The 12,794-nt window shown below is 39.7% G+C and overlaps 1 protein-coding gene across 1 annotated transcript in view; it reads right to left on the bottom strand.

The window, feature by feature from the left end:
- LOC126045078 (uncharacterized) overlaps positions 1–2,233 on the bottom strand; it is a 462,867-nt gene extending 460,634 nt beyond the window's left edge. The window contains exon 1 of the mRNA XM_049815663.1: positions 845–2,233. Within this exon, the coding sequence (XP_049671620.1) occupies positions 845–2,233 (1,389 nt within the window). The remainder of the gene's footprint in view (positions 1–844) is intronic.
- Between the last annotated feature and the right edge of the window lie 10,561 nt (positions 2,234–12,794).

Genomic DNA, 12,794 nt, shown 5'->3' with positions numbered 1-12,794 from the left:
GGGTATCCGGTGGGATCATGCCTCCCTTCCACCAGATTCCTAAAAACTTTACCTCACTTGAAGGGGTTTGGATTTTCTCAGGTGGAATTGTCAACATGTCATTCTGGGCTTCTCTAACTTCTTCTACCTGCTTTCCTCCTATGAGCGCATCATCTATATATTGGTCCTCTGCTTTTATGGGAACTACAACCCCTTGTTTCTTTAAATCCTCCAGAACTGGTGTAATTCCTTCTCTTGCTCCTAGAGGCACTGGATAGGGTTTAACATTTGTCAGCTTGGAAGGGAGAAGGGTAGGTGCCTCTTGCAATGGATGCACCTCCAGGCAGGATGTTTCAGCTAACTGCCTAATCTGAGGGACACCGAAAGACCATGAGTTTCCCTGGGTGTCGTGCCACTGTCTACCCTTCAAAACATCTATACCTAAAAGGTTCATCTGGAAAGATCCTACGGCCACCATGGTATTGACCGGGTTTTCTTCCCCTGGTAACCATAGGGTTGCCAGAGTCATAGGCACGGATTGGGTTTTCCCAAAAGCATTTAAGACAATCAGACTTTTAAATGGGGCCAAAATCCCACATTGTTCTGCTTCAGTCCTCCTTAGCACGGTAATTTGTGCCCCAGTATCAATTAAAAAGGTCACCGGTCTTTTCTTTGGTCCTACAGCGATAGTAATCAGTGAATCTCCTTTTGTATTGCAGGTGAGTTGCCTAACAAACATCCACCCTCTGTCTCCCACCTCATCTTCTGGGAGCGGAGGATCTAAGTTTCCCGCCAACTTCTCCTCCTTAGTTGACTCGTTCTCAGGGTTTATCAAGGGTGGGGCACTAGGAGTTGGTTTGGAGACGGCCTTTTGCCCTGACCAGTTCTGCACAAGCTCTTCCAATCTTTGGGTCGAGAGCCCATCCATCAAGTCCCGCTGAATGCCTTTCTGAAGCCCTAGTTGCCACAGTGCCTGTCGACTTAGGGGCCGCTGTCTTCCAGGGGCTAATAGCCGCCCACTAAGTCGCCGTACAATCTTGTTTTCAGTTCTTTGAGATGGTCCACTAACAGGGCCAAATTTTCTCTCAAAATCAATCAATTCCTGAGCTACCTCTCCCCATGTCCACACTTTTCTCCCTGGCCGCCGATGGTCGGGGGACATTCTCCCCTCCAGAGTGGACCTAGACCTTTCTCCATTGAGGGTATTTAGAATTGTCCCTCGCAGTTGGATCCCAACTGGTCTCAGAGAGTCGGGGAGCCCCCGTATTAGGATGCTCATCCTCTCTGGGACCACAGGCAGCGTCATCGGGGAGCCCTGATGGGGCTTGAGCTCCCGGTCATACATCATCTGGATGCATGCCGCCTTTTGCACACTTTCTACCAGCTGATCCACCGTACCGGTTATGGCAAGGGGATCTCCCCTTTCCATGGCGTTCAGCCCTCCAGCCCAGTACGCAGCTCTCTGAGTCAGTGACCATGGGGCCCGGTGATCGCCAGTTGTTAGAAACACACCTGGACCCCAATATCCTTCTGCTTCTTTCTCTGACAATAAGATTCCATCTCCTCCTGTCAAAGACACTCTCCACACATACTCTGTCTCAGATTCCTTTGCCATCCTTGAAAAATCTTTCCTCAATTTTGCTAATTCAGTTGCTGTGTATGGGGCTTCTTTAGTGATAACCTGGGGACGGTCATCGCTACTGTCCTCATACACATACTCTGTTTTAATCACTGGACACACATGGGGACAGCTCTCTATGGTCTCCTTTGCCCTTTGCAAATCCCCCTGAGGATAGATTTGTTGTGTCCTTTTTTCCGAAGGCAGCGTCTCTACCTCCGTCTCTCTCTTTGTCTCTCTCATCATGTACTTCTTCAGTTCTCTTGTTAAAACCTTAACAAGGTTCCTTTCCTCCTCCAGAAACTGTTTACTTTCTTGCAACTGTTCCTGCAGACTTCTGATCATATCACCTTGACCAGACTTCTGCTTCCTCTCTTCCATCGCGGCTGCCAGACTCGCTCCCAGTACCGCACAAATTATAGCTTTTCCCTTTCCTTTCTTAACCTTAGCTTCCTTCTGTAAGATTCTTATCTGATCCACCACGCTCTGTGGTTGAAACCAGTGGTTTTTCGCCCAATCTTGTCCCTGGACTAAGGGGCAAGATCGGTAGTCCTCTAAAAGATCATATAGTTTTTCTATTCCTTCAACCCGCGAGGGCACAGAATCAATCACACCAACATTTTCCCGAACATCCATTTTATCTAACGCAAGTCAAGAGGTCGGCGTTCTGACAGGGTCTTCCTCTCAGAAGGGCACATTATCCAGTCACAGATCAACACCACTAGAAGAGGGCAACGTCTTGAGAGGGTCTCACAATAGTTCCGGATTTCCCCCCTTCTCACTCTCAAGAGCAAAACCTCAAAGCCACACACTAACCCAAGACTTCAACAACGAATTAGTACAGCACTCTCATCTCTAGGGATCCCGCTTCTGACACCAATTAAAATGTCCCGACCCAATATCGGGGAGGGTTGCTAAATGATCCCGAGAGCGAGATTAAGACACAAACGAGGTCAAATGCTGTACAACCTTACAACTTTTATTTCCTACAACAACCAACAACTGCGATAGAACAAAGTGAGGAAGAAGGAAAAGAAAAGGCAGACCTAAGCAAAAGAACGGGAGAGAGGTAGCGAGACTAGTTACCACCACCACGAATCCAGCAACGTTCTGCTGAGCCGGTTCCGATGCCGATGTTGGAGGGTCGGGTCCTTCTGCTGCCAGTCCAATGCCTCTCCAGGTGTTACAGTCTTTCGGATGACTTCCCAGTCCAAGTTGTTCACACACACACGCGAGAGGGGAGTACGCGGTTCTTTTATCATCCCAGTCCCCCATCACTTCTTCGAAAAGTCCACCTCTTTCTTCAGAACTCATTATCCTGTGTGCCGCCCCCAGTTCCTCCATGGGTGCATGCCCAGGTGCTCGTGGTGGTTTCTCACCTTGCTTGTGGGCAGGCACAGCTCAGCAGGCACAGATGTGGTGGCTTTCTTCGGGGACGTCTTCTGAGCACTCCCCCACAACAACAGGATGTCGAGGCAGCAGCGACGTCGAGTCAGCAGAACCAACACAGTCTCTTACAGGTGCATTTGTCACTCATCTGTGACAAATTGGCCTAGCCAGCAGGATACTAAATCAGAATCCGTGACACCTTCCTTGACCTGCTGGCCACGCTTCTTTCTATACAGCCCAGGATATGATTGGCTTTCTGGGCTCCAAATGCACATTGCTGGCTCATGTCAAGATTTCATCCATCAGTTTACCCAAGTCATTCTCTGCAGGGTGGCTCTCAATCCATTCATCCCCCAGTCTGTTTTGATACTGGTCTTTCCCCAACCCCGGTGCAGGACCTTGCACTTGGCCTTCTTGAACTTCATGAGGTTCACATGGACCCACTTTTACTTAAAATGTTATCAGTGCTAATTACCTTTTCATTATGGCATTTTGTCATTTTTTCTTATCATTGGATTATTTATTTTCTGAATGTGTTTCAGCTTTCATCAGCATGCAGATTCTGAATTTTGCTTCTTTTGGAAGTACTAGCTTTACCTTTGCTGCAACACAAAACTTTTTATCATGCTTTTTGCCATAATCACCTTTTCCTCTATAGTCATAAGCCCTATCATTTATTGCCTTTATGCATATCTTAATCATATATTCTTAACATAGTCATGCCAGGATTCTAATTTCTCATACATCTGATAACTTATGAGAAGTAAAGTATTATCTTTACCTACTAATAAAATTCCTATGCAGGTAGTAGTATGGAAAATAACAGAAACATAATTGTGCTACCAGTGTCTTGATAATGGTGAGGACTTTGTTTCTGCCAAAGTGAGCTACTTTTCCAATAATATCACTTCGTTCAAGAGACATCTGCTTGTGTCCTTAAAATTACTAAAACACTTGAAGTTTTTTGATGCAAGGAGGATCTTTTAATGCCAGACATACTTCCTGAATGGAAAGAGTGAATTCTTAAAAAAGTTATCCAACAATTCATAAATTTTGAAACTGTGATAACAAACAAATGGGGAAAATGGAATGAGAAATTCCTTCCCTTTCTCCTCACTCCAAACCAGAAATAAAGGCTAAAAAAAAGCCCTTCTTTTAACAATATTAACTCTAACAGGAAAATGTGATCAGGTTTGACAGTGTCAAGATCCTGAAGATCGAGGGCCTGAAAAGCTAAAGTTCCTCTTGCTTAAGGACCACTGTATATTTCTTTGGATAGTTCAGTGAACTCTGGCCCAGCCTAGAACTTTCCCTTGAGAAGTTGTATTCTAGTGGCAGAATCCATGAATCATTCTTTGAAGAAATGGTCAATGACTAAGAAGTCAAATACAAATCCAAGCTCCAGCACTAATTACCAGGCTATCTCATTTATTAAGTTTGCCAATAACCCGGCCAAAACAAATGAATGTTATAATCGAAGATAATTTCAATTTCAAAGGTAAAGTAGATGCTGTGAAATGCAGTTTTGACCATAGCAAGGTGAAGAAATCTTATAATTTTAGATACAATATTTCTGGAAATATAACTTATTTAATCTTTCTGCCTTTTTTTAAAAAAACCCTTCTTATCTATTTTCATTTTTGTTATATATTAAAATCAATGACAATATCAAGAACTTTACCCATATCTTAATTTTCTCCTAGTAAAGATATTATCAGGATCTTCAGTTAATTAAGAGCAAACAATGACTTGATAATATCAGACTACAAAAGATACAACTATAATTTATACTATCGCTGTGTGAGGCAGAGAAAGTAAGTTACAAGCACTCTTGGAAAAAACAGGGAATCAAACAAAAGAATTAAAATAAAACAAAAATATCTTCCTTTCAAAGACTCAAAGAATCCCTAAATTAACAGTAATATTATTCCAAGATGATGCTTCCATGTGTAATTATACCAAAGCAATCTGCAGTATTAAACTCAAGTAGTTTTTCATGCTTGTATTTCATATGGCTTGAGTTTTGGTTACAAAATCTTTCTTTTCTATAGTTTAAAAAAATACCCAAGCAGATAAAACTAGTCAATATGAATCATTCTGCAGTGCAAACCTTCTTGACATGTTCAGGACAAAACAGTACATAAAGTCATCGCTCTGCTTGTGAAAATATATGTAAGTACAGCAATTATGATAAAAATTTTTCCAATAAAAAAATACTGCTGGGATTCACAGTTTTTATTTTGGCTACTCTGAAAAGAGTAGTTTATCTTTGAAAACTGTTGAATAGTGAGCAACTCTCAGTGAAAAGGAAGATTGTTAACTGAACATTGGAACAGGAAGGTTAAGCCTTTTCTGAGCCAAAAATTTTCTTAGAAACCTTAGGAGTGTCTTGATTTTTTGTCATAAGCAAAGCCATTGTTGTATATGTAGAACATTTTGTATAGCATACCCTAACAGAGAAAGTAATGATTAAAAATAGATGAACTCCATTACAAATAGCACAACTGCTTGATGGAATTCCCTTTCATATACTGTAGTCCTTCATAATGGTAAGTGTTCAGGCCTCTGAAGTAGTAACAGCAAATGCATGCCTCTCATCCTAGGCCCTTGGAAAAAAAAGATACTAAAATAATCTCTTTGATTCTTACCTCAGGATACACAGTTGCAGAATTCAGCCATGTGGGTTATTTGAATCTTAAGGCAAATTACACATACATGCTTCTCAAAGAATTTATGAAACATCTACATGCATGACAAGTTGCTGTTCTTGTATAGTATACTCTGCTTTTAGGATATTTGTTTCTTCAAGCTTTTTGCAAAGTATAGTATTTCGGGATGGCATATTGTCCTGATAATGACAAACACAAACAATTGCATGTATTACTAAAGATTTTAACCTAGGAACAGCAAACCACATACTTTCTCTGACAATCTCCACAAAAATATAACTCTTTTCATAAATATGTTATCTTACATTTGCTATATACTACCTCTTTCTCCTCTGTTCCTAAGACTTTCAAACCTATAGTCCTCTCATCAAACTCTTATCTTCATATGTACCTCACTAGAACACACCACTGTTTGTCTGCTATCTTTTTACATGGGCCATTCCACTTTCTTCATCCACACAACCAAGATGTAAGTTAATTCTAATATTCTACTTTGGCTACTCTAATCCCAGACATCATACTTCCCAAATTCCCACAGCCCTGCTACTTTGAAGATGGCAAGGCCTGTAGAAAGTTACAAATAACCATGACTACCTTGCAAGGGTAAATAAATGAGAACTTGAGTTTTCAGCCATTGATTAACTTTGAAGGGGGCAGCCACTCAATATCAACTGTGTGAACACCTTAACTACAGAGCAACTGATCATTGCATGAGTTATCATCACTGTCACTGGCTACTGTTGTTCACCTACTACGCAAAGGAACAGCTATTTGGAGATTTAGAAGATGAAATTATCTATCAAGTGAGCAAAATGTGGAAGACCAAACAAGATCAAATGCAAAAGGTAGAAAAAACTATTTTGTGGCTTATATCCCTTTGGTTCCTTATTTGTTTTGAAAACTTGGATGAATATAGTGAAGCTTGTACTCAGATCCTCAGCATCTCTTGTAATAGACTGATCACATTCCCTTTCAGTACACTGTCCTTTGCTCTTCATATAGTCACAGCATTACCAGGTCTTTAAAAACTATGTTCATCTAAAGCATAACATAAATACAGTACATTTCCCATTCATAGCTTTAAAATCCTTATTTTTTTTTCTCTGGAATACCTTAATTTGGAAATAGATTTGTTCTGCACTGCTGATGTACCACACCTGTGTGTTTTATAAAGACTCTCAGGTGATAGGTTGTAACAAATTCAGAAGAAAACAACACTGCCCTTTTCTATGATACTCAAACTGTGATAGAGAAAGGAGAAAATTAAGTACTGCTTTGCTTTGACTAGCAATATGCACACCTCTGTTTCCTTCCTCTCCTAGGAACAGTTGCAGTTCCATCAGAATTGTGTGAATTAAAATACCATTTTACTGACTGTTCTCATATAACCCCTTTTTCTAACATTTACCATGAGGAAATTTTAAAAAAGTATTTGAAATATATATTATTATATACAATAAAACATAAGTGACAAGTCTTGATTTTTAACTCATTATATTACCTGGAGGAATATATGTGAAAATCTGTGCTTCAGAATATCTGTGAAGAATATTTTCATATTCATTTCATATTTCATATTTTCATTTGGGGGTGGGGTAGAGTATGTGAAACAGCAGAGGGATCACCTTAGGGAAAAGATATTTAAGAAAGAGCAAAAAATGCTGGACAGAGAGAGAAGGAAGGAACAAAAGTAGTGAGAAGTGGCAGAGGGAACATGAAGGTCAGATAAGGAAGAGGAAGAGTTGATGGTCCATAGTGCTGGAGCAGATACTGCCCTGTAGCTTGTGGAGAGCCCATGTTGGAGCAGTTTTCCTGACAGGAACAGCAGCCTATGCAAGAGCCAGGATTTTTTTTTTCATGAAGGATTGCAGGCTGTGGGAAACCCATACCAGAGCAGGGGAAAAGTGAGAAGAGGAAAGAGCGACAGAGAATAATTGCTATTTACTGACCATAACTTCCCATTCCTCTTGTGCTGTTCAGGGGGAAAAAGGAGTTGGGAATGAGGGAGTGAAGCTGGGCATGGGAAAGGGGAGAGGAAAGGTGTTGTTTTAATATTTGTCTTTTTGTTTCACACTACTTCAATCTATTTTATTGGCAAGAAATTAAATTAATTTTCCCCAGGGTGAGTCTGGTTTGCCCATGACACATGAAATCTTGCTGTCTTTATTCTGACCATGAGCTTTCTCACCCTATTTTCTCCCCCTATCCTACTGAGGAGGGTAAATGAGTGAGCAGCTGGGTGGGCATTTGGCCGTTAGCCAATATTAACCCACCACAAACTCATGACATGAAACTGTGAGAAACTGTTAAATAAGTCTTCAGGCTATTTTATTATATTATATGAAAATGGAAATATTTTGTTCATGATTCACCCCAGTTAAAGCTCTCTTCAGTGGTTTTGTACTATCTGGATGTTACTGCTTAGTATTTTCAGTATGAAATCACATTTTTGTTTGATTATACTGTACAAGGTTTACACTGAATTCTACAGTCATTAATGTTGTATTTCTTAATACCGTGTGGATTTCCATATCCTGTTGGTTACCAAGCCTAAGTTAAATAGATATTTTTAAAATATTTAATTATGTGTTTTATTGTGTGGGGTTTTTTTTAATTTAAATTGGATTTGCTTGATTAGCAGATCCAAGTCCATGGGACTTATATTAGTCCATGGGACCTACATTAGTCCATAGGACCTAATGAGATGCATCCCAGGGTACTGAGGGAACTGGCAGACGTAGTTGCTAAGCCATTCTCCATCATATTTGAAAAGTCAGTCAGGCAGTCAGCAGTGACTGGAAAAAGGGAAGCATCACACCCATTTCTAAAAAGGGTAAAAACAAGAACCCTGAGAACTATTGACCAGTCAGTCTCACCTCTGTGCCCAGATCCTATGGGAAGCTAGGTCACAGCACATGGATGATAGGGAGGTGATTAGAAACAGCCAGCATGGCTTCACCAAAGGCAAATCATGCCTGACTAACCTAGTGGCCTTCTACGATGGAGTGATGTTGGGAATTGGCTTGATGAAAAAGGACATGGGTCTATAGAAAAGTTGTGCGAGCAGAGTTCTGTGTGAAAGAATGTCAGCCTGAGCAGCAAGACTAGGCCTTGGCCGAAAATAGCTGGCTTTACTGATATCGGGAGAAAAACAACAGCTGGTCTCGCTGTTATCAGGAGAAAGACAGGGACGGTGTGACCTTGGCATAACTTCATAAGTAACTTTTGAAGAAGTTCCCATGAGAAAGTTATGGAACACGCATAGCTGCGAACCACAAGTGGGTGTGTTTTAGTAATGAATAAACATTAGCAATGTACCAATCATATTAGGACTAGTAGGCATAATTATCGCAAACTGTATAAATATGAGCTATCCGTGCAAATAAAGTTGAATCACTTTTATCACTCATATTGGGTCGACTTATGTGCATTCCTCCGCCGCTCCAACAGAGTGACTTCATTGGTGGGTAAGGAAAGAGATACTGCTGTCATCTGTCTTGACTTCTGTAAAGCCTTTGACACAGTCCCACACAATATTCCCTGTCACTAAATTGGAGAGATATGGGTTTGATGGAATTGTCTGGATGGCCACATCAAGAGTTGCAGTCAATGGCTCAATGTCCACATGGAGATCAGGAGCAACTGGTGTCCCTCAAGGATCTGTACTGGAACTGGTACTGTTCAATATCTTTACTAAGGATATAGACATTGGGATTGAGTGCATCCTCAGCAAGTTTGCAGATGACACCAAGCTAACTGGTGCAGCTGATTCACTAGAGGAAAGGGATGCCATCCAGAAGGACCTTGACAGGCTTGAGAAGTGGGACCATGCAAATGATCAGAGGGCTGGTACACCTCTCCTATGAAGAAAGGTTGAGAGGGTTGGGGTTGTTAAGCCTGGAGAAGAGAAAACCCTGGGGAGACCTTATTGCAGCCTTTCAATACTTAAAGGAGGCTTATAGGAAAGATGGGTCTTTTACAAGGGTCTGTAGTGACAGGACATGGGGTAATGGTGTTAAGCTAAAAGAAGATAGCTTTAGATTAGATATAAGGAAGAAATTGTTTACGGTGAAGGTGGTGAGACACTGGAATAAGCTTCCCAGAGAAGTTGTGGATGACCTATCCCTGGAAGTGTTCAAAGTCAGGTTGGATGGGGCTTTGAGCAACCTGACCTAGTGAATGATGTCCCTGCCCATGGCAGGGAGGTTGGAATTAGATGATCTTTAAAGGTCCCTTCCAAACTAAACCATTCTATGCTTCTGAAATGATTTAATAAATGATAATACCAGATAATTAAAAATGAAAACACTTTTTAATTAAATTCTTAATTTTGTATTGTGCCTAACCCCTTTAAAAGAATTTCACAGAGCTTGTAATGCTAACAGTTACTAGGATTCCCATGTGTTTCTCACATTAAGACAATTTTTACAGTCTTGTAATTTTAAAACTATCCATCAGATCTGATATCCTTCAAGACATATATCCTTCAACAAGTGGATTTTTGTTTGTTTCTGTGCTTTCATTTGCACGATAGGCAATGAAAAGAGGAAAATGTATTAAAAAAAATGGTACATCTGATTCTGAAAAAAAGACCTGAGGTTTTTGTTGTTAGCAAAAAAGAAATTAATAATAAAGAAGGCAAACAGAAAACCAAACTGGCAACCTTGGTGGAGATGTGACATCCTTCTGATCTGAAGTATCTTTAACACAGTGGCATTTTTTCAGAGGTATGTGTTTCCTAGTCTCTGTGAAATATGCCATATTTGGCCAAAATGTTACATCTTTAAGTTTTTGATTCATATGTATTTAGAAACCAATGAGTTTGCATTTCCCAAGTAAGATCCCCCTAAGATCCATATTCATTACCACTCTGACTGAGTGTTGCCGAAATCCGGAATAAAACTCCATAAGAGCAATGAGAAGTTAAGAAGAGGCACTCCTTTATTGCAGCGCTGGGCACACAGGGGATCACTCCACCTAGTGTGTGCACCGGTCTGATTTAATCATGCAGGTTAAATATACACCTGTCATACATATTCACTAGATTTCTGGGAAATATCATACATAATCATCAATTGTCTGAAAGATCATTAGCATATGTAAATGTCCTTTTACACAGGTGTAGTGAAGTCTCTGGTGGTCTTCATAAGCCCTCTGGTGGTCTTCCATAGTCTTCCTCACCTTGTCCGATAGTTGACCTTTCTCATATGATTCTGCGCAGTACAATTTTACCACTTACATAAAAGTACATTCAATGTTAATTCTTAAATTTAACTTTTCTAGTGATTGGTCCCCAGTTACATCACCTCATCAATATTCTTATACTATGACATCCATTGGTTAATCTTACTTATCCCATTAACTGGTCTTTTGATCAAAGTAGGGTTTCTAAACCACAAAGCTAAGGTCCATAATGATCTCTCTCTTTGCTCTTTAAAGCAAAACACTACAATCTAACAAATCTATCTAAATTTCTATGGTTAACTGATCTAAGACAATACTTATTCTTTTTTAATTCCTTACTGCACATTTTGTATGTTCCTAGGTTTCTATAACTATTGCAAGCTTCAAACTCCTATATTCCACAGTCTTTTTCCCTTTTAACTAAGCCTGACTAATGTTAAATTCTAATTTTTATCAAATATTGGTAACATGAGTAGTGGGCCACCAATGACTGGCCAGTTGTCAGATTTCTGTGGTCAGGGTCTGATTGTATATCAAGTGACTCATATGAGGCCGGGCAGAGTAAAAAGATGCTCTGTTAAAATTCTCAGAGAACACAAGTGATACTGGCAGAGTGTTGTGAATAGGGTCCACTAGATGAGACTGATTTTTTCTAGACACAGATGCTATGTTTGACCCAGGTGGAAGGGAAAACCTTTGCAAAGAACCACCCCATCATATACATATCAAGAGTCAGTGCATTTTGATGGAATATCTTAATATTCCCTGAGGCTAAGAAAAGCTTAAATATGAAACTGCCTATCCTATGCAATGATTTTAATTACTAAGTTAATGCTAATATGGCTTATCCTCGAAGTAGAGCCTAGTGTCTTTTACACAGAACTACTACCTAGGCATTGTTTGTCACTTGTCTTACAGACACACTACATAGACAATGTTTGCTACTTGTCTTTTCAGTTCAGTGGTTGTCTTTGTAATTCAGAGTCTCAGAAATTATCATATAAATGTCACATGCCATTAGGAGGGCAGGAAGAAACTGAAGAAGACATCTAGAAACACAAGAATAGATAAGAAAGGGTAGTGAGTGAAAACAAGGAGATAAAACAATGCACACAGGCTTCTGGAAATGTCACTGCAGTTTCCAGTACAAACTTTTGTCTTTCTGTAATAGCAAGCAGAAGTGTTAAAAAGAACAATGAGCAAAAGAGGAGTTTTAAAAAATATCTATATTTATAGATCAGACTTGTTTAAAAACTTAAAGCAAAGTGAAGAAGGACAAACCATTTCTAAAACTGTCCTGATGAAGTTTGAAATTTGAATATGATAGTAAGAATACAAAAATCTGAAAAACATCACACAATCTGAGGAAACTGAGTCAAACATGAAATTCTGGAGAGCATGTGCCCACTTTGCTACAAGCAGAAAAGATCAGATTAAAATAAGGCTTCTAAAGATTTTGAAATAAAATACTAAAAGCAAATTGTAATTCCCAGGCTGCAAGACAAAAGCATATGAGACAGTGATTCAAATTAAAATAGATAAAGGTAAAAGTAGATGATTTCCCAGTGAACTGGATTAGCAATCATCAGACTAATAGGAAGAAGCTGAAGAAAAAATAAACCTGAAAATTGTGAAGAGAAGTTTGCAAATGCCAAATAACAGAAGTGATTCTATATCTTATCAATATCTTATGCGTGGATATCTGTATTTTCAGGAAACAGATCTAGTTTGCAAAAACTTTCAAAAGGGAGAGGCTCTAATCAGAAAAGACTTTGCAAAGTAAAAAAGATTTCAGCATTACTCTGTAGAGCAGCAGCATAAGAGAATAAATATTGTTTGGAATTGCTCAAAACACAGATGTATCAACTGGATGGAATATTTATTCCACACAGGGGGACAGGTTACTACTTCTGAGATGCACACAAGTACATATCTTAATGTAATACCTTGAGTTA

Source organism: Accipiter gentilis, chromosome 13 (assembly GCF_929443795.1).
Source record: "Accipiter gentilis chromosome 13, bAccGen1.1, whole genome shotgun sequence".
Taxonomy (NCBI): Eukaryota; Metazoa; Chordata; class Aves; order Accipitriformes; family Accipitridae; genus Astur; species Astur gentilis.
This window is presented reverse-complemented; position numbering and strand designations above follow the sequence as displayed.